The 23,368-nt window shown below is 40.9% G+C and overlaps 1 protein-coding gene across 1 annotated transcript; it reads right to left on the reverse strand.

The window, feature by feature from the left end:
* Nucleotides 1-23,054, reverse strand: ADRA1A (adrenoceptor alpha 1A). Its single transcript, XM_042474068.1, has 3 exons — nucleotides 22,803-23,054; nucleotides 17,616-19,346; nucleotides 1-2,223 (listed from the first exon to the last, which is right to left on the reverse strand). The coding sequence occupies exons 2-3, from the start codon at nucleotides 18,502-18,504 to the stop codon at nucleotides 1,703-1,705; spliced, it is 1,410 nt and encodes a 469-aa protein (XP_042330002.1). The 5' UTR covers nucleotides 18,505-19,346; nucleotides 22,803-23,054; the 3' UTR covers nucleotides 1-1,702.
* Nucleotides 23,055-23,368: the final 314 nt, after the last annotated feature.

Raw genomic sequence — 23,368 nt, forward strand, 5'->3', positions numbered from 1 at the left:
GAGATTCATGGCATTGTTATTATTCCAAACACAATGATTTTGCTGTTGAATATTTTTCCACCATATACATTGCACTTCAGGAATGAATGTACTAGACAGACAGCATTTTTAAGACAGTTGACAAAAATGACCACAGAATAGGTGCAGTTTGAAATCTATGCACAAAGATATTTCACACACCTTTGGGACAAGAAAATGGAAGAGAAAAGAGGCAAAGGAAGAAAAGATAGTGAGGTCCTCTTCATATATGGGAACTGTTTCCCTTTGATGTCATATATGTGTATGTGAATATTCCAACCACATGGACAGAAACAGCCACACGGATCACTCCTAGCTGATTGATACAGCCTGAATCATATCAGTTACTCTCAACTACAGTAAAGTAGAGTCCCAGCAAATGAATAAACTGAGATGATTCCCTAAAACAGTCTGTACTTCAACTGGTATTAACAATAGGATTCGGACCTCTGTGATCACAGGGTTCACATCTTGGCCACATGGGATGGGGTGACAAAATGGAGAAACAGCTCCTGAACTATCAGTGCCACATTCTAAAGGGGGCTTCCAAGTTCATAATTGAGGATGGTGGCTGGTAATGCTCCCTGATGTAGCAAGCTGCTTCCATTTAATTTCATAAAATGATTCCATTAACAAACAAACAAACAAACAAAAAATAAGTCAAGAGGCTTTCACTTCCAAATTTTCCCCAAAGTTTCTCCTTTACATACTGTCTACTCAGATGCACCCTTTACAAATACAGATTTCCTCTGTGATGAAAAAAATAAAAAAATCGGGGGAGCAAAAAAAGAAAGAAAGGAAAGAGAAGAGAAGAGAAGAGGAAGAGTCTTAAAATTAAAAATACCTATGATGAAACCAGTGGTGTCACTAACTGTGGTGACACCTGGTGCAGAGAGATGCCAGTGGTGGTCGGTGGTGGCCTGCCACCTGTGGACTTGAAAATTATGCATCTGAAATTTTGGCTTTTTTCTTAACTGGGGCCACATCTATGTTTTATGTCATTACCATTAAAACATCATTTAGGAAAAAGCCCATTCTTTTATGGAAATTTCCAAATGGTGAAGACTGTTCTTGTTGAAAGCTCCTTCCACTATGCTTGTGGTTGCCTCAGAAGCAGCTGGAAAGGGTGCAAGTTTGCCCTTTCTCTTCCTCTATCGCTGGGTCTATTGCTGGGTGATGGAGCAGCTGGGAAGGGCACACATTCACCCCTCCTGCCTTGAAGGAGAAAAAGACCCCTCCTCTGGGGTGTCACCCGGTGTGGTCTGCACTCCCCAGACTGCCCCAATGATGCCACTGGATGAAACCAAGAACACACATTCTTGGTTGCAGGATATATTACAACACTGTTTCCCCCCCCAAACTCAATCGTTCATTGAAGATTGCTAAGCAATCTGAAATAAAATAAAAATGAATCACAGAACCTTTAAAATAGTAAAGAAATAATATCAGCATCATTTTAAAGAGCCCAGTCTCAAATGGGCCCACTTCCAAATCCCACCGATCCCAGTGGGATTTCTATCACCTGGGATGAAATCCTTCCCAATAATTCCTACCCCCCACAGGATTTGACCCAAAGTCTGTACTTTGGACTTCTTCGGCCTTTTCCTGTGTTTGGCCTTTCTTCTTTGTCCTCTCCCTTGTAGCCTATCAGTCTCAGCCAAATCCACTGGAAAGACACGCGGCTTCAGACATCCTCTCCGTTATCGCTGATGGAAATGGTGTGTATTTTAATGGTGGGCACTTTCTGGTCCTTTGAATGGTTGTCGTCTGGTGTGGCAGCACAGCAGCATACTCTCAGGAAGCCTTTGCTCTTCACTTTGGCTGTAGAACAGCTGGACTTGTCTTTAGAGCTTGGGCTCTTGGTCGACATGCTTTGCATTGCCGAAAACAACTTCCACTCGCAGATACCATCTGATTTGGAAATCTTATAGAAGTTCTTTCCAGAGCTGACAGGAATGCAGACAATGTCTTTTGGAGCTTCCGCAGTGTGGTTGCCTGAATGATGGACGTTTAAGCCAGGCGAGTATTTGTTGGCTGAGTACTTCCGTGGGAGACACTGGCCTCTGAGAACATTTTGGAATGCCTTTTTAAACTCTTGACTTGAACACGGGTAGATGATGGGGTTGATGCAGCTGTTTAGATAGCCAAGCCAAAATGCAATTTTAAAAACGGTGTCCGAGGGCTTGCTATTAGGAAAGAAAGAACCTGAAATATAAAACATATGAAATGTTACCAGATCCAAAAAGGGGGAAAAAGAACAAGCAAAAGAAAGAAAGCACAATTTTAGGTGATCAAACAGTAAGAAAGAGGTGTGAGAAAAATATATTCCAAAGGCTTTGAATGAGCCAGAATTTCTTAACTGAGGGGACAGAAGCTTATTTAAAGATTTATTGGTAAAGCCCAGCTAACAGTTATCCACTTTTAAGTCCTGTTTATTTCACTGGGAGAGACTGAAGCTCTAAAATCAATCAGATATTGAAGCTCTTAACTATGCATGGAGTGGGCCCATTGAACTCTGCAAATATGACTAATAAACATGCTACAAAGAACACAGTCACTAGACTAGAGTATGAAATAGGTACATAATACCTAGGGATTTAGGCTGCAGTCCTAAGCATACTTATTTGGAAGTAAGCTCTTTAAATACAGTGGAATGTATTTCTAAGGAAACATACATTCTTTCACAGAGTCCCAAATATCTTATTGTGGTGTCATGGCTTCTTGAAAGCTATGGCACTGAACTGCAAATTTTGGTAGTCGACGCCAACCGGGGAGAAGGAAAGGCATGGAAAAGGAGGAGGATGCCACCATTGCAGAGCAGTGCCCTAGCCTTCCTTCCCTCTTGCCAGCAGTCCCAATCTGGGATTGAGGTTGGCATATATGGAGTATATATATGGAGCCAATGTGGTGTAGTGGTTTGAATTTCGTACTGTGACTCTGGAGACCTGGGTTTGAATCTTGGTTCAGCCATGGAAAATGACTGGGTGACTTTGGCCAAGTCACACTCTCTCAGCCACAGAGGATGGCAATGGCAAAATGGAAGAAACCTGCCAAGAAAACCCCATGACTTATGGCTGGAGGGTTGCCATAGGTCAGAAACAACTTGAAGGCAGACAACAACAAACGCACGCATGCACACTCATCACACACACACACACAATAAAATTAAATTTAAAACAGTTAAAAACAAATGATTTAAAAACTGCAATTAAAAAACAACAACCCAGAATGCCAAATATAAACGACACAGTAGGAATGAGAATTTCAAATTTTACTATTCCTGGGAGATGTCAAGAAATATCCATCAATTTTATTTCCCATAGTGTCAAATCGCATGGGAACTTTTACTCCTGAAATAATGGGAAACTGTGCAACTTTTGGAAGCAAGTGACAGAGCTTCTCCAAAAGCATCATAGTTTCCAGGTTAGCTGCACAGCTTTTCTACAAAAGCTAACAGAGAGTTTCAGAAAGATGGAGAGAAAAAAGCACAAAGCTTTTGTAGCAGCTGAGATATGAGATAAAATGCAGAGGCACTCTTCTGTGACTACAGGAACCAAGGCAGGAGTAAGGTGAAGTGGTAGAAGGAGTAGTGTACACAAATAAAGTGCAGTGTAGTGTACAAAATGGTGCATGGCTGGCGCAAAGGACACAATACAAGGGGTAGTGATAGTCAAGCAAAGTCAAATGGTAAATTCCATGACCAAGCAGAGGTTTAGGTCTCCCTCTTCCAAGTTCAGCACTTTTAATATTATTATGTACCGTACAATAGCTCTCTTTGGTCACTTAATGTTAATGAAAAAAGTGGTGTGGAGGCTGTAACATTAGTGGAAGCAAAATGCAAGAATTAATGTGCTGAATATGCATAATTAAAATGAAAATTAGAGCAATTTGCATAATATATATTTGGCACAATATGCAAATTAAGCTCCCAGATTTGAGAAGGTGGCGTATGACAACCCTAACTGAGTCCCATTAAGTCATCTGCTTTTACTGACACATCGTGATTAACTCCAAGATAATAAGCAGATTTTTTCCCCACAGTTCTGCTACTTCAAATCCTTTTAGTCCTGGTTCCCAGAGATTGAACCTTTCCCCTTATTCATGCAAAACATGCACTTTTCTTCTGGGTCCAAACCATTCACTTATCCTCTCCTAGTGTTCCTACCCCTCTCTCCCTCAAATCCTGGAACATGGTCACAATCTCTGCCTGACTCTGCATTCAGGGCATATAACTCGAGCTGTGATCGAAGCATATGGCATTCTCCCACCAAAGTAATTAAAATGTGGAGAGCAAAAGCCGCTCAGAGCTCAAACGGGCTTTCATTTTCTGCAGATAGTTCCAGGCAAAGAAAAATAATAGAGGTAAAAGAACCTTGGTAAGAAATATTTGTTCAGAGTGCTCATGAATTAGCACACAGAATAAATAACAGTGGGATTCAATTGGTGTATAATAACAGAATGAATGAATAGTCATGCATGATACCAGGCTGATTTATAAATCATGTCTCTTTGTTAACACTTTGATGAAGAAGGAATGCTTTGGGGACTGTTTATAGCCCTGCCTTTGGTTTTTGTGCGTAAATGAAGAATTGTGCATTTATCTCTGTTGGTTTTCATTGCATTAATTTCAGCCCAGTTTTCTGATTTATCAAGGTCCTTTCAAATTCTGTTCCTATCTTCCAATGTGTTAGCCACCCCTCCCAATGCAAAATTTGATGCACATTCCCTCTCTCTACCCCATAGATTTATCTTCTTTGTCCCCCAGATACCCCATTTGTTGTTAACCCTGAGCAACTGCCATTTCAAGTAGGAGCAACCACTTGAAAGATTTGAGCACCTGCTCCAACATCTCACCTCCATAGCAGCCAGAACAGTACAACTGTGACAGTGCTATGAAAAGAAGCTACCTCCTTTGAGCAATATGACCAGTCAGATCTCCATGTTTACTGGGATTAGGAGCACAGGAACCCCATGGAAGAGGAAAACTAAATAACACTAGGCCTCCAAAACCATATTTAGTATGCAAAGAAAGTATGGGGCTATACAGATGGGTGACTAAAGGGTCCATACACCCAAAGAAGCTGCTCTGGGCAGCTTCTTTGAAGGGGAGTCATAAGTGCACCCACATGCCATGATGATCCCCCTTCTGGCCAATGCCATTTGGGCACTGTGCATCACAGACACCATCATGGCGCGTGCCATATGGATGAGCGTGTGCCACGATGGCAGCCAAGTGGCGGAACTAGGGCTGGGTGTGTATGGACACTCAGCCCTAGTTTAGCCATACTCTGCAGTCAGGCCGGCACAAAGTGCAGGTCTGTACTGCCCCTAAGATTTTCAGATCCAACCCACCATGGATGCCTTCGAGGTTGTGGGGTTCCTTCACAAGGCAAAAGTGAACAACTGGCAAGGTTTGCCACCATCTCCACTGCTGCCCTGCACCATTTTAATGGGGATTTACAATCCTCGTCACACGTTTGCAGTCTTTCAGGTCTAATCTGCACTGCAGAAATAATGCAGTTTGACAACCCTTTAACTGCCATGGCTCAGTGCTATGAAATTCTGGGATTTGTAGCTTTGTGAGATATTTAGCTTTCCTTGTCAGAGAGCTCTGGTGTAACAACAAACTCCAGGATTACATGGCATTGAGCAATGGCAGTTAAAGCAGTGTCATGCTGCATTATTTCTGCAATGCAGATTGGATCTCAGTTTTTCAAGGCTTGCAGTTCCTCTTAAAATGGCATAGGGCAGCAGCGGAGGCGGCATCAAATAATCTGCGAATAATCAAATGCGCAAAAGTCAAACCTGCGAATGTGTGTGAATTTGTCTTGAATCCCCCTCTCACTCCGATTATACTAGAAGTATTAATAAAAAACCCGCCAAGGAAACAATTTATTAAGCTACACATAGTTGTGGGTGGGAAAAAAGAATCCCCCAGTAATTCAACAGTGTTCTGACTCCTGGTGAACTTTAAGTGGAATCCTGATGCACTGCCAAAGTTTGTTAAAAATAGCAATGGCACATCTCCCACTTGTAGGGCACAGCGAGGGAGAAAAAACTCAGATGGTAATGAATCGCTATGAGCTTTTGGCTTTTTCAACCAATGTTGAAATTTCCTGTTTTGAAGAAGAATACTCTTGATAAATCATTTTTTTGGGAATAAACCAACGGTGTCATCACTCAATTTTACTTTTTCCTTGAAATGATCTGATAACTTTAATTACATGGTATAAATATATGTTAACCAGAGTTTGGAAATTAAATATAATTAATCACTTGTGATTGCTTTTGTTGCCCAATAATTAATGTGTAACATGGTAATTTGTAGAGCGGTAACATCACTTCTTTTGCAGCACTAAATGTCATGCTTAAAGCCACAAGGAAGTGACCTGACCAAATGGTGAAGCAGGAATATTTTATGATTCAAGTCTTGGCCAACCAACACTTGAGAGATAGGTGTTCCCGACTGATAAATGGACATCTATTTTAATACAGAGGAGAAAGACTAAAGGAATTATGTCTCAGTCCATAAAATGAAGGTTGAATGGCCCTGACATTGAAAAGTAAACACAGGGTAATGAACTCATCCTCCCTTTTTTTTGGATTTGCAAATGACTCTTGCACACACAATTCTTCAGTAATGTCCTGCTTTGGGACCTGACAGCTGAGCTTTGCTAAGTTGCTAAGTTCATGGCTGTGATTCAAAAATGAAATTAGTCCACTTTCTCTCTCTCTCTCTCTCTCTTTCTCTCTGTTGCTACATAGATATCAGCCTCCCAATTTATTTCAGGGATTACACATTGGTTGGGCGTTTGGAACCTTCTGTCTCTTCCCAGTTCAAGATTTTGTTTTTGTGCATGTGGACTACATTTCTCAGAGCTGACAGCTGTAACATTTCTATTTGCCTCCTGCTAATAATGTGTCATTTTGGTGGCAAAGGCATCCCTTGACTGTGTCACAAATACAGCACAAGATAGCCTTAAACAGAGGCTGGATGGCCATCTGTCAATGGGATGCTTTGATTGAGAGTTCCTGTTTGGCAGAATGGGGTTGGACTGGATGGTCCTTGTGGTCTCTTCCAACTCTACGATTCTATGATTCTATGTCTTTTCCTTACTTTAACTTCTCTCTCTCCCACATCTTCCTCTGCCAATAACCATCTAGTATGTCCCTTAGTCGGTCTCTGTCTCACTTTATTGTATCCTTTCTCCTTAAAACTCCTGACTGAACATCTTTTCTTTGCCTCCCAAATCATTTAACCTGTATTTATCTTCTTCTTCCTTCCCCATTCCTCTTGTTCTTCTCTATCTCCTTTTACCTTCACTTTTCACAGCTACATTGACTATGTTTTCCTCCTTCGTCCCTCTCTATCTCTTCAACACATTCTCCTTCCATCACACCCAACAAAGAAAACCTTGATACTGTGTGATGGGAATATGTTAGATTCTCAGCATGGTAAAGTTGCGAGTCCCATTAAATTCAATGCATATGTACAGACAGAATTGCCCTTTTGACCTATTCTTACTATTATCTTCATAACTGGCTTTGTTGTTGTTGTTGATGACATCATCATCATCATCATCATCATCATCATCATCATCATCATCTTTCCTTTCTCAAAATATTTGGTGATGAATAGTCATGATGCCAATGATATTTGGTGTTGATGCTGATGGTTTTCATAGAATCATAGAGTTGGAAGAGACTCCAAGGGCCATCCAGGAATACACAATCAAAGCACCCACAACAGATGGCCATTTGGGGGATGAGAATGAAATCCACAACCTGGCTGTAAAAAGAATTTGCGGCCAGCAATTGTTCATGTGAGCAATGCCTTTAATATATGATTTTTTGAAAGCTTTCTTTTTTGCTTGGAAAATCTTCAGTCAGACTGCAACTGCCATACATGGAAAGTAGTCTTTGCAAAGGTGTAAAATTAGAGCTAGGGAAAGTTTATTTTTCTTCTAATAGAAGAGCTTGGAAAACTTTCACTGGTTGGACAAAAACTCCCACATCTTCTTATAACCAGTGTTTGCTACAGTGTTAAATGAATAAGACATGAATCATTAAAAAAAAAGACAATAAATGTTAGGAAAGGTAAAAGGCAGCAGAAAAAGAGAGGAACCATATGCCAGATTGATAGACACAACCAAGGAGTTCATGGGCCTGAATTTGCAGGATCTGAGAAGCAATCTTGGAGAAATCTCAAGGGTTGCCATGAGTTCAGGTCAACGTCAGGGCAGTTAACAACAACTTGTGTGTCCTTCCTTGTAACTTTTGCCCTCTTCTTGCCTGGCCACAGCCTTTTGACCACACTCTGATGTTGCATATCCATACACATTCCAGATTTCATCTGTGAAATGCTGAAGGGCACATCACCATTTTGAAGGCAATGAACAGTCCCTCAAAAGGCGGTGTTTGGATGTTCACTCCGGCTTGAGCCAAATGCATTAGCATGGATTTATTTTCTGCAAATATGACGTTCCCACCAGAGCTATGCTATTCCGAACTTCATTAACATGATTTGGAAGTGGATTTTCCAGGGCAAAGGCAAAACAAAATAATAAAATAAAGCCTGGCTTCCTCCTGGCCAGTTGTCAGAGGTCTAAATGGCAGAAACAAACAGATGAAGCTTTCCCTGGCCTGGAAATACGCATAATCAGTCGCTGATTGCTGCAGAATCTGATCCAAGTGCTGTTTAAGGAAGGAATTTAAGATTTTGTTCTAGTCTTAAAGGGCCTGCAAGGCAAACCATCTAAAAATCATGCCTCAATCTGACAAAATGCCCTTCTCTTCAAGCAGTCCTAGGCAGTGTAACCCAATCACTGCAGGCAGCAGAGGCTGGTTGGAGGAACAGTCATATCCTTGGCTCGTCCTTATGACACCATCTCCCCACCATTACAGAGCAGAACTGTGTATGCCATATGGCCTCACCTGTCTCCCCCTCCCCAAATCCTGTTCCTTCAGGTACGTCAGACAACATAATTCTTCAATGTGGAAATTTGGGCTAGCATCCAAAGTGTCATAGTGGTTCTAGCACTGAGCTATGACCCTGGAGACCGGGGTCTGATTCCCCACACAGCCACAGAAACCCACTGGGTGACACTGGGCAAGTCACACACTTGCAACTGCAGAAAACCCCATGATAGCTCCGATGTACGGTCTCTATAAGCTGGAAATGATTGAAGGCACACAACAATATCAACATCATCCTGGTAGGCTTTTATGTCATTTTAAACTGACTAAAAAGGAACAAGTCATATGCTCTCAGCCTCAGGGGAAGGCAATGGCAAAGCCCTTCTGAACAAATCTTGCTAAGAAAAAAAAAAAACCCATGATAGGGTAGAGTTAGTGGTGCCATCAGTCAGAAATTACTTGAAGGCACACAAGAACAACAATCACCTAAAGATCCATCTTGATGTTGTCCAAAGCTCATATTCGCAGGAGGCGAGCAAAGTCATCCTTTGTGGATTTCGTGAACATTCATCCAACCTCCTTTTTCATCTATAGACAACTATAAGCAGAGCTATTCTACATCTGACATGTTGATACCTAAGGCAAAATATATGGTGGCTCCATCTCGTTCTGTTTCCACATGGAGAAGCTGCCTAGACTGACAGTTGACTCCTACTTTTTTTGCATTGTTTTCATTGCTTTGAAATGCCAACCTACTAACTTTTCACATTGTCAGTATCTTTAAATCTTTATTTCAATCCTAGTTGGTCAACTGCTCAAAGAATTGTGTTTTGTGCCATAGTTCAGATTTGCTTGTCATGAAATAGTCCACCAGACTGAGAGGGTGATGTTCATTTTTGCTTTTCATAAACAAGAGACCCATATTCTCTACCATGCTATGAGTCACCTGTCAGACAGAAGACATGAAAGTAGTCACGGAGATGTGCTTCACTTACTTGTCACACAGTCTTAATTCATCATTTTATTCCCCTGGGAGCCCATAAAACTTTCTAATTCACTGCCTGGATGTATTGAAAATCAGACATGAAAGGGTAAGTGAGTGAACACAAAGATGCCGTGGTTTGTTTTATATATTTGGAATATTTTTAAATGCAAAAGATATGTAAACCATAAATTTTACCATGAAAGGACAACTTGCCTAATAGAACAATCCTAAATAATGCAATGGTGCCCTTTTCCAGGTGTTCATAGGATTGCAGCCTTCAACACTGATCCCCAAACATCATGTCACCACTGTTAGGAGAGGGAAACAATCCTGGTGTTCATAGTGTTTTGTGGTGTTTTCTGGCTATGTGGCTGTGTTCTGGTAGAGTTTATTCCTGACGTTTCACCAGCATCTGTGGCTGGCATCTTCAGAAAGGATGAAGATACCAGGCACAGATGCTGGCGAAATGTCAGGAATAAACTCATCCACGAAATGGCCAGATAGCCCCCAAACCCCACAAAAAACTATGAATTCCAACCATGGAGGCCTTTGACTTCACATAAGCCTGGTTTTCATTATCACATTTCATCTTAATAATAAGAGGAATACATAAGCCTTCAGCCCAAACATGTAGCCCTTTCACTCCTACACTTGCCATAGATGTGTCCAATTAACCATAGTTTTTAATTTCGTTGCAGCCAGGATAGATCAGCTCCAGACAAAACTGTGGTTTAAGATATCCTGGCTTGTTCTGAAGTTACCATTCCGGTAAAGTTTGGATATTTCCAGAAATGCTCAAAAACATATCTCACAATTTGCCCACCTCTGATTTAGCCTTTGTACAGTTTTTCTTAAATACTGCCTCATAATAACCATCAGAGGTAGTGCTATCATTTGTTGTTGCCTGTTATTGGTGTGTGCTTTCAAGTCCTTTCATGGCAACCCTAAGATGACTTACTGTGGGGTTTTCTGGGGCTGAGAGTCTGTGACTCGCCCAAGATCACCCAATGGTTTTCCATGGCTGAATGGAGAATCAAACAACACTCATATCCAACAACCCAATAATTAAATCTGGAGTTTTGTTTATTGTTCCTTACATAAGTGCTATGTATGAGCCAAAATCAATATTAACAAAGAAAGAGCCTCAAAGTACCCCTTCCAATTGCAAAACATGGTTTATGCATGGGCTGTACTCCTGACCCATCTTGATTTCAAAAATATAAGTGAGACCTGAAACAAAATGTCACAGCAAAGAGTTTTCTTCACGATTACAGTTAGGCACCTATTCTTTCTTCAGTTCACTTCATTCCCTCCACTGTTTTACATCTCTCTCCAAAGAGTGAGTCAGAAATCTGTGCCCACTCAGTTTGCCAAGTCAGAAACATCCCAGTCTTTGAAATTTCAGGACCCAAAACTGAAACCTAAGGACAGACACAGGTGATATTACTCAGCATGATTCACTAAGCATCAATGCCAGTGGCCTGAAGCATATCATTCAAATAAAAACCATGAAACCTAACAAACGGGAAAACATTTTTCAGTTGGGAAATCAAATTGTTCACGCTCTGCACTGAAAGTTGGACAGTTTGAAGGTATATGCTTTGAACCTACGGTCTGCAGCAACTGATGTATAAGACAAGGACAAAGAGGGAAAGGTGGAAGTAGAAAAAGAAACCGGGACCTTTTAAAAACAGAAGTTGGATGAAATAGGATTAATTGAGAATGTCCCTGCTAATATTTGTATTATTTCAGAAATCCATGTGAAATGGGATGCTATAGGATTTCGTCAAACTCCAAAATCTCCCCCCACTATCTACCAAGTGACCACCTATTTAAAACACCATCTTGGCCAATTGTCTGTGACAGTGTGGGATAGGCAAAAACTCAAGGAAAGGGGGAAAAATCCTACTCAGCTTTGTAGCAACTAAAGATTTCACGATGGAGATTATCATGTGGGCAAAAGTTATGGAAAAGAAGTGGGATGCTCCCATCACTATTGCGAGATTGGAGGATGATTATCATAGGCATTTACAAGTATAGCTAAAGGATAGTTCTCGTCTGCAAAATCTTGCCTTTTGACCAACAATATTGTTGGAGGCTTTCTGCAATTAAGTGAAGTTGTGAGACTAAAATGAAGACCTTTCCCAAGCTACATCCATCTCCAATTTTAAATATGATGATGATGGTACAATTGGGGTTGTTGATTATACTGATGGCCTAACAAGTAAATATGTTGCTAAGGTTGGACAAATGTCCCAAAGTCCAATGGTCAGGCCAAGTCCATGCAGGCGCATACAGTTCCAAGGCATGCCATCAACAGATTATTAACCATCCCTGGCACTGACACAGTGTCTGCTTCAAATCTGAGAATCAGACAATGTATCTGGATCAATAGCAGTGGAAACCGTGTTATGACCACATAAGTTTTATTTTACCTGAAGTTGTAGACACTTTTGTAAAGCTAACAGATTAGATTGCCTGTTATCTAAAGCACATGCTTTGATCTAACTTTGTGCTTTACATTGCATATTGAAAATATGTACTGTGCACAGACAAAGCAAGCTGGGCTATATATTGCTAGATATACATCATTCAAAGGTGTGACTTATACCGATAAATTACAAGAACAATGATGCAATAGCAAACACCAGTCATCCCTGTCAATATTTGAAATTATTATTATGTGCAGCTCCCTTCGAAAGACCCCATATGACACTAGGAATTGGGAATATATTATATAGTCCTGTCATTGGCCTTGCTGTCTCAATGTCATGTTCACAAACTAAACATCTTAAACAGGGTACCTACTATAAAGATGTTCCAGTCACATGGAACACTTATGTCAAGGATGGGCAAATGCAATAGCAAAGGGATAAATTTAAGTCCACTGGAATCTTTTGGGGCCGATATTCTGAACAGTTCCTGAAAATCGACCTCTCTGGCATGGATTTGGAATGGAACGGGGAGTTTTGTTGGCAGTGGCAGCATTCCAGCATGCAATAAAATGCATCCTTTCCCTGTTCGGTTCCCATCATGCCCCCTTTCATTCCGTGCCATTTGCTTTCCTGGAGCCCTGTGAGATAAGCTCCAGTATCTGCTGTGAATTGCACTGGAGGTCTACAAATGCCTAAATAAGTGTTCCCTCCAGGAATCTCTAAGTCCTCCAGCACAGTTTCTGGTGGACATTGGCCACAGAGTTGCACTTTTAACAAAATCTGTGAATAATCAAATCTTCAAATGTCAAAATTGAAAATACATTGGACCAACTGTATTGCCCTTTCAGTCATCACAGAAGGACTTGCTGACTGCTTTTAAAAATAAATGCAAACAGCCCATTTAATTGTCCTGATTTAAAAGTGAAACAATGTAATTTCTGCAAAATTCATTCCTGCAAATGGGAGAACTCTTGCTCCAAAGCCTAGGAAATATTTCATCCTCACGTTGGCAAGGGAAAAATGTTAGGGATGTAATTCTTCACTAATTTTCTTATTGAGGGAAGCAACAAGTAATTTTAGCTATTTTCTTCACACTGTGAGAAAGTCTTAGAAGATCACACAATTTTTAAAGCCTATTCAAAACTGTGGATGTATTCTGGGCAAAATTTGCATTGTATTGTGTGTTTGTGTGTGTGTGTCCTGTTCATGTTTCTTGTCAATCCAGGCTTCTTCTCATCAGAGATATGCAACACTTGAAAAACATTTGTTGGGGGCATTATTTGAATATTTTCAAATATTATTTCCACCCTTCGAAGAAGTTTTATGGTTTCTGATTCTTGAGTGCAAAAATGAAATGAGCTAGGATTTACCTCTCTAACAGCAATAGCGCCGGCAGCAGAATTAAACTGTTCAAGCATTACCTGCAATTATGTGCATTAACTCAGTTAAGATAAACAAAACGCAACAGTAACAACTAATAATATGGCAGGAAGAAGCTATATTTTCTGTATTCTCTTTTGTGTACCCTTTGAACCTAACTGGAATGAGATCTAACTAAGATCTGAACATGCAAATAGGTTGGCATTAGAGGAGGAACCCTCTGGTCTCCATTGTGCCTTCGTTCTCTAATTTTCCACATTATAAAAAGGACAAACAGGGTGGAAAGACTAATGTGATTTCAAAGCAACACAGAAGATATGGACTCAAAGTGTGAGCAACCATCCCAACAAGAAAAGTGACGCCAGTCTCAAAAATGAGGGAGATTTCATAAACGTCAGTCCATGGATTTTACGGCAACAGCTTTAATGCCAACTCCAAATAGTGGTGGTAGGGAGGAATGTTATGTCTCCCTCGTATCCTTTTTGGGTATGTTTGTGATGTCTTGGTAACTAGCATTCCAAGGTCATGATATCCAGGGCAAAAAGAGTTAGTCTTCTGCGGAGTTGAGTAAACCTCATCCTTGAGCCATTTGTCAGAAACCACTGATCGCTCTCAAGGGAGAAGGAAACGTCATTATGGTTGTCCGTTTCATTAGCAAAAAAGATTCTCATTATAAGCGTTTTATATTGTTTCAAGGAAAAAGGAACATAACTAAAAGCTGGTTTACCTTCAGAAACAAAATATGCTGTTAACAAAAGACAGCACAATCCTATACATTTCTCCTAAGCAATATGCAAAATTTTCTATTGAACCTTGCTACTGAATTCAAGAGAGCCAGCATGGCATAGTGGTTTGAGTGTTGGACTACAACTCTGGAGACCAAGGTTCAATTCCCAGCTTGGCCATGAAACCCATTGGGTGACCATGGGAAAGTCACGCTCTCTTAGCCTCAGGGGAAAGCAATGGCAAATCTCCTTGGAACAAATCCCATGATAGGTTCGCCTTAGGTTTACCATACATTGGAAATGACTTGAAGATACACAACAACAGCAGCAGCAACAACAACAACAACAACAGCAACAGAAGATTAATTGAGATTGCCAGTACCAAATTGGGACAGTTGGGAGGTATGTAGTTTGTTATTTGAAATGTAACGTTGCAGTAAAGCAAACTGTATTCCAAAATCATTCTACTCACAATATGTATAACCCTTCTGTTCCCCAATCCTTCCTTATAAATATCCTTCCAAACTCCCTGTATCTCATTCGTACAATGCCAAAATCTCAAAAGGCCCAGTTAACAACATTAAGAAACAAGAAGAGTGGCATAGAAGAGAGAAAATTGACTGCTCCTCTAAATTAACTGCATTTGGCCCTATGTGAGTAGCCTTGTTAAACCAGTCTTGGCTTTTGTACTTCCCCACAAAATACTTCAGTATTTCTAGGCTGTTTAATTTAATTTCCTTCCTTCCCATCGCCCCAATATCCCTACTTGGATGACTTGGCTACAACTATCTAAAGATTTAACTTGCTGGCAATTTTAGTACTCTAATGGCCTTCAAGTGGAACTAATCTAATATCCAGGATTTGTAAATGAGCTTCCATCCAAAATATTCCCTAAATAGGAAAAAAGACTATACATATCCTTGGACAACAATTAATACAGTGGAAATCTGCACTTCAATAGCAATAGCAAGTACATTTCTATACTGCTTACTGATCTACTAAGTGGTTTACAAAATGTAAGCACTTCATACAGTTGGAATATAGCTAATGTGCTAATATTTGAAATGTAAACCACTCAAGAGTATTTCACCCTTCGAAGAGACCCCCTATTAAGGATTTACTTGAAATAATCAACAGTAATACAATATCTCCAACTTGTTCATCTAATTCAGGAGATGAAATCATGGTGGATTTCGTTTTGCATCCGAAGATAAATTGCAGTAGTCTTGTAACCTGAAACACACATACACAAACACGCACACACAGAGTACACTGATACAAACCTAACTATCCTCCATGTAAATGGGAATGTGACTCCAGTCTTAGCGTTATTGAGCCTGATTTTTATGGCAGTTAAAAAACAAAACCCTCCTGCATATGTATGCCCTGAAACAAGTACAAAGAATTGCTACTGTATTTTTGAGTTCTAAAGGCAGGGCAGATTAATTCTACACTGTACATTGGCTGAACACTAGTAGCTCTTGATCCAATACACAATATGCACTCTTGCAACCAGAACGAACCTGTTCAGAAAAACGACCGATTTGGAAATGTTGCTGCAATTGTACTTTTTTTGGAGTTGGACCCAGGGAGGTTCTGTTACGTTATGCTTTATATACTTGGAAATTTAATAAAAATTCAACTATGTATGTTTGCTCCAAAACAAGCCCCAGATTGTTTGATGTCATTTAAGCCCATATAAGCATATAGAGAATCACATGCTAGGCATGTTGATAGAAGTATATGGTGTTGTTTTTTAAATTGTGTGTGAAATCTGGTGTAAGATCTCATTTTAACATTTATTTTAAAAAAATGAAATGTTTCCATCTGCTGTGTATCATGTTGGGGACCATGGGAGAGTGTGATAGCTAGATAAACAAACATCTGAGTAGTGCAAAATGTGAATGAAATAGACACATACATGCACTATTATTCAGTCACTCGAGACACAGTCCTTCAACCAGCTCTAGTACTCGATGTCACCAACCATACAGTAAAAAGTGCTTAGACACAGGCCAAGGAGGGGACATTAGGGAGTTTATCACATGCAAAAATATAGCAACCTACCCCTGCTGGGATTCAGTTGTTTACAGGATGCAATTGGGAATTATGACATTAAAAATGCCACCAATGCCACAGGGTGATTGCATCCTGGCTGCATCCCGGCTCCCAGCTGTGCTTAGCCAGCCGCTATTCAAAAATGGGAGCTTCCTGTGTTTGCAAATTGGCCGGCTAAATGCGGCTGGGAGTCTGGATGCATTCACTCAATGTCATAGGTGGAATTTTTCATGCGATAATTCCTGTAAGCGACTGTATCCTGGCAGAGGTAAGTACCTTTATTTTTGCATGCGATAAATTCCTAGGAAAAGGATGTAGGATGTGGAAAGACTCTCCTCTTTTTTTGCTGCATGCTCCTTTTAAATAGGAACATCTCGAACTACTTGTGAATGGTGCAGATAACAGACTGAACAAACATCAGTGCTGTTGCCACATCTGGTTTTGATACTAACTAACTTTTCTGTGTGTATGGCTTATGCCCAAGTTACCGAAAGAGGACCATATACTCCTTATATATAAGTCTGCCCAGGTTTTGAGACTTTCTGGAGTGGCCCATCTCTTCATCACACAACTTTCAGAGGAATGTCTGGTGGGAACATGGAAGAGGGCCTCCTCAGTGGTTGCCCCTGGGCATCTGGAAATTCACTTTCTAGAAAGATTAGACTGATGCTGATCTTGCTGTATTTTTTCAGGCAGGTAAAGATTTTTACATTCCAGTAGACCTTTGAAGGCTGACCTCTCAACGGGAATGGACCTTGCACAATGGTCTAGCTGTTTTAACTAGTTGTAATATGATGGATAGCTCAATTATATTTTTAGTTTTTGCATGATGTATATTTCCAGCTATGTTTGTTTTAACTAGTGTTAGCTTCCTTGAGTTCTGGACTGGGGAAAATGCAGGATATAGGTAGTTAGTTAGTTAGGTAGATAAACGGATCAAATGTTTCCCATCATTTACTAAGCAATGTATTGCAATAGGAGTACCAATGCTCTGATTCACATCAATAGAGGATCTGACTCAACATCTCAGATAGTCATGTAAGTGCTCAGGCCACCTAAGCCTGCTCTCCTCATAGCCACTGCATTTCTTTTACTTACCTATGGGCATGATTAAAAAGAAAGGAAGCCAGCACAGGATGAAGCATCCCACAACTATTCCCAAGCTTTTAGCTGCTTTCTTTTCCCTGGAAAACTTCAGCAGCCTCACGGAGAAATTGGATTTGTGCTTGGTGTTCGGGGTAGATCCAGTGGATTCGGTGGCATTTTTGCAGTGGATACGGAGGGTGACCTCTTCTGAATGGGACTTCTCTGTCTTCAGGCCACAAGAAAGTCCTTTGCTTTCCCTTTTGGCCACTACATACACCCGACAGTACATCACCAGTATAATGATCAAGGGGAGGTAGAAAGATCCAAGGGCAGAGAACAGTACGTAACCAGGATCGGTGTTGATTTGACAGATTTTTTCATCTTCCGGAGCTGGTTGTTTCCAGCCAAAGAGGGGCCCTACAGATATCACAAGAGACAGCAACCAGACACACAGCAAAGCTAGGAGACCCCTCTTCTCAGTCACTATGGATGGATACCTTAGCGGGTAACTCACTCCTATGTATCGGTCTATAGAGATGACACAAAGGCTCATGATGGAAGCTGTGCAGCAAAGAACATCCACCGCTGCCCAGATGTTGCAGAAGATCCTCCCAAAAATCCAGTATCCAAATATCTCAAAAATAGCAGAAAAGGGGAGAACAGTAGATGTCAAGAGAAGGTCAGCCACAGCCAAATTGATGATATAGTAATGGGTTACACTTTGCAAGTGTTTGTGGCAGGCAACGGAAAGGATCACCAGAATGTTGCCCAGGACCCCAAAGATGATCAGACCCCCAAAGATCACTCCTAGTAATATGGCCTTTAAAATATTGACTTCCCCCACAGTCTGGGTGCAGTTGAAACAGTTGGCAGTAGAGATGTTCTCAACATTCAAGCTCATTATCAAAGCTGGTTAATGTTCATCCAACGTATCTGTGATTTACTCTGCTCTTTCTTTGAAAGAGCCCAGAGCAAATATTTGGTAGTCGCGAAGAACTTTATTTCCACATTGTTGATAAACACTAACTGGAAATAAGATTCTGGCTTTATGTAGACCGAACCAGAAATGAAACCTTTGATTGGGAGGCATATTTTTAAAAACTACTTTTCTTCCTTAACATCTGCTCCGATTCACTATAAATGTAATTTTGATCAAATAAACAATAGCAGTGCATTTTTTTAAACTCTCATTGGGACACTCTCTTTGATATCCTTCATATCTTGCTAGATCTTTGATGATAATGATATTAAATAATGAGACCAAATCTGGTTCCTAATTTCTGAGGTGTGTTTGTATATGCATTTACATGTACATTTATTTCTTTTTTAAGAAAAGAATAACCATCAAGCCTCTGAAGCCTCTCTGTTATTAAGAAAAACATTTGGGATCATAGAAAATCTGTCGTCATCTGAAATACAGTATTTATTTACCCTTCTGTGACTGGAAAAATGGAGTATAAAAGATATTGACGTATCCTTTGCTCCCATTTTCTTGATGTCCTTTCCATACTGAGCTTTGAAAAAAAAATGTATTCAGAAGCAGAACAAGAGAAGACCAGAACAATAGTTACTTTTTTGGATGGCTCTTTCCCATGTTTGATCTTGAGATGCAAAGCAAAAGTGCTGAAATTGTAAAAACCTCAGTGCCACACCACTTTTCTTCAGGACCAAAATTTAGGCGTCACTTCAAAACAGAATAGTGCTTCTATCTCTGCATTCTTCCTTGGAGAAATGGGCTATTTCCTAAAGAAGACAAAAAAAGAAGAAACACATTTCAAAACCCAAGGCTCTTTGCTATTACAAACCTGCAAAAGTCGTTTAAAACCCAGGGACAAAAACTTATCTAACTGCTGTTTATCGGAGCATGTTTTGCTCAAACAACGTTATTTCTCAACCTTACAGAAACCAATGTTACTTAATGTTTTCTGGCTCACAACGCACCCGAATAAGAACACTGCTGCCTAATGGGTTCACCAATCATTACCTTGCAGCATCAACATAAGCAGTATTTGGAATAAATGTGTGTGTTCCTATTCCATCTGTTGAAGGCAGAAGAGTCTGTAACTACAACACCGAGAAAAAAGAAATCTGGAGGTTTTCACACTACAGCTGTCTTCTCCAATATGGTGCCCGCCCAATGTTTTGGACTACATCATCTAGCATTCCTAACCATTGCCATGTGGTCTGAAACTGATATGAATTGCTGTTCAAAACATATGAAGGACATCACATCAGTAAAAGCTCAGTATGGTTTGCTACACACTTAGCACCTGGAAACACAATTTTTGTCTCCTGTATTTTCTATCCCACTTTCTGTCTCTTGGTAACAATGATTCCACTTCCACAAGGGTTCAAACCAATAAGTATGTCAGCTGTGATGGAAGTCTCACACATAAGCACACTTCAAGCTTTTCCACACTTCCCTTTGCAGTGGCTGTTTTGCATTTCTCAAGGCAAGAGAGCGTAACTTTTTACCCAGAATCATCCCAGTTCCAAGATTTACTCATACTGACGCCAAGAATGCCTTTGGCGTATATAATACTGACGCACCACAACCAGCTCTTAAACATTGCAAACGTCAGAGCAAAAGTACCTGCTGGAGGACCCAGGTTCAATTCTGAGCACCTCCACCTAAAAAGGAAGAAGTAGCAGGTAATGGAGATCCAGCATTGCATAATAGGTTGGACTAAGACCAGGGTTCAAATCCCTGCTTGGCCATCGAAACCCACTGGGTGGCCTTGGACAAGCCACACTCTCTCAGCCTCAGAGCAAGGCAAGGGCCAAACCCCTCTGAAGAAATCTTGTTGGGAAAGCCTTGTGATAGTTTCACTTTCGGAAATAACTTGAAGGCACGTAACAACGAACTGGTAATGGCATTCCCTATCTTAACAACCCGGCTGTGAATCAGTGGAGAAAATACTGGTTTGGCTGGACACTTGTACGATTATAGAATTGGATATCCAGTGGTTGCATTCATTCCTTGTGAGAGTGCTTGTACCCCTCTGCCATTCTTTCATGAAATTAAAGCAACTGATATAAGGAATGGTTCATAGAAAAAAGCCTGAAAGAAATAATTTGCATTCTGTCCTCTCATCCTTGAAGAGAATACACAAAGCTGAGCCAGTATCGGATTTGTCTACACTTCCTGATGCACACATCTGTTCAAAGAAACAGGACTGATGTATCCAAAGACACAACTTTAGATGTTCCAAGCAAGCAGGCTATATTGTAGAATCCACTCTTCCCCGCATTTAGAGCCAGACGTGAGTCAGTTTCTCTAGGTTCTGTTTCTTTATAATCCTTGCACTCTTGCATCTAAATCAGTGCTTCCTCAACTGAGAAGGTGCTAGTGGATTCCAGGTGTTGTTGGACTCCAGCTCTCATCTGTACAGCCAACAGTTCATCAGGACAGTGAGGATGGGAGCTGTAGTCCAACAACATCTGGCAGTCCATTGATTTCTTACATGTTAAGATGTCAGAGACTGAAATAAGTCCAGTGTGCATACAAGGCTATTTCACTAGGCTGTTGCCCTTCCATAATGAAACTGCGGCGAGGGAGCACTAGAACATCGGAAACTATCTTATAGTGAGTTGGTCAAGCTCACATTATCTGTATGGAATGGCAGGGTTTACACTGGAGACCTTTTAGCTGGAGATTTCAGGGGCTGAATCTGGGCTCCTTCTGATGCAAGGTACAGTGAGCCCTTGGTATCTGACAAGGTTGGGTTCCAGTCCCATTAAAAACAATGGCATAGTAAAACAGTGTCCCTTTATATAAAGTGGCAAAACCATACAAAGGAGACGAAGTTCCGACTGTATATTGTGCTACTGGTGACCCATAGCTTTCCAAAAAGCTGCTCTCACAACTATATGAACAGAATAGATGAGCTGAAACCAGTTCCCATAGGATTTATGTCGAAATCAGTTACCAACGTGACAGAGATCAAGTAACAGTGTCTACTCTAACTAGCCGCGATCCATTTGTCTAATTCATGAAAATCATGTTTCAAGATTGCCCGAATCTATTTGTTTAGTATTTATTCAAGATCAGAGGTTTCTTTCTCACAACAGGAGAGCAAAATGCGCATAGAAAAGCTGAGGGCACTCTTCCCTGGCCAGTTATCATGGATCTTTGGATCATCGTTGCAGTCCTTTCCAACTCTATGATTCCCCAGTTGCTGGATCACTGCACTTCTCATATATATATATACACGTATTTGAGTCCAGCCTAGAAATGCAAAAAATCCCCTCCACCTGTATTGTATTGCCTGCCCTTTTAAAATCCCAGCATTGACAATTTTATTCCACAAGTGTGTGTGTGTGTATAAACCGAGGACAATGTATGCATCTAATGAAGTGAGCTCTGGATTAAACAAATTAGATTTTCTAATCCTTTGAGGTGCTGTAAGACTCTCATTTCCCTCTTCCCTCCCCAGCAGAGAGAAATCCCTCCACTTTTTCCTCCCGGAAAATGGATTTAAATTCAAAATTATATAGATGCAGGCAGCAATGCTTCATTGTTTATGTATAGCTGGAAAGCAGTCCCATTGAACTCAGTGGGGCTTAGTTAGCAGGACCTAAGATTGCAATGTTGAACGTCAACTAACCTCTCAGTCTAGGATACTTATTATTATTATTATTATTGTTATTATCTTTATTGTTATTATTATTTAAAGAGAATGATGAGATTTCAGGTTCTGAATCAGGAGAGTGAGCGTAGACAAATGTCAGTACAAAAACAAAACACAACAACCCTAAACATCCCTTTGACTGGATGAGAGACAGATTTAGCAAGAAGTGAGAAATTGGAGATTTAATCTCCCCAAAATAGGGGATAGACTCCAGAATAATCCCTAGGAAAGGATGGGTTGTAATCACCAGGGAAGAAAATAACTTCCAATGTTATACAATCTCCCACTATTATAAAATCTCTTTTAAAACATTCCCCAAACTCCTATTTCCCCCCTTCTGATCATTGCTCCTTCCTTAGCTCTATAACCAGGGAATGGAAAGAGAGAAACTGTCTAAAGCATGAAAAATCACAAACCCCAACGAAACCTGTCACTGTTACCAGCAGGAGAGGATGATGGAAAGAAAGAGAGAAGAGAAGGAGGAAAGAATAAAGGAAGCAAAGGAAGGGAGGAAGGGAGGCAGAAGATGAAAACAAGAAGGCAGAGAAGCCCTCTTCCCAGATCTTACCCTGAAGGTGGAAGGCTGCAGACCTCCTGTTGCAGAGAGAGGATGAAAAGGCATTGCAAGCAGGCATCTCTCTGCATAGCCCTTGCAGCTTGCTAGAATCACATTAATCCTGCCATCCTTTGCCACCCACTCCTTTTGGGCAGCATTGGATGGCTCAGGATGACACCCCTCTTGGATGTCCCAATGGCTGAGAAGGGCTGAATGCCAGCTTGGTGACACGATCCCCCTCCTTTGCGATCCCAGATGAAGGAGATCCCCTTTCGCGCCGTCAGCGAAGCAAAGCTGCAACTTTCCCTTCTTGAGTTGATGCAGCTGCGCTTGGGAGTTACCGTAATGCTCCACCTTGGTACCGTATTGACGGGAAACAGAGGGGCACTGCCCCATAAGTGGTCCACGTTTCTTGCCCTTGGCTCTTCTCTTCTCTCTTTCTCTGCATCCCCACTGCAAATTGAATGCAGTTTTTGACCAGGCTTGAACTGCCCTGGCTCCATGCTAGGGGCTCCTGGGATTTGTAGTTTGCAGTGGCACCCTCTGACAGATGTTGTTGTTGTTGATGATGATGCAAA

This window comes from Sceloporus undulatus, chromosome 6 (genome assembly GCF_019175285.1).
Source record: "Sceloporus undulatus isolate JIND9_A2432 ecotype Alabama chromosome 6, SceUnd_v1.1, whole genome shotgun sequence".
In the NCBI taxonomy this organism is placed as follows: Eukaryota; Metazoa; Chordata; class Lepidosauria; order Squamata; family Phrynosomatidae; genus Sceloporus; species Sceloporus undulatus.

Bases quoted from the DNA above. Each gene is read 5' to 3' on its own strand.
- ADRA1A (XM_042474068.1), bottom strand. From the start codon at position 18,504: ATGAGCTTGAATGTTGAGAACATCTCTACTGCCAACTGTTTCAACTGC. The intron at 2,224-17,615 runs GTAAGTAAAAGA...TTTATATTTCAG, and splicing joins CTTTTTAATCATGCCCATAG to GTTCTTTCTTTCCTAATAGC.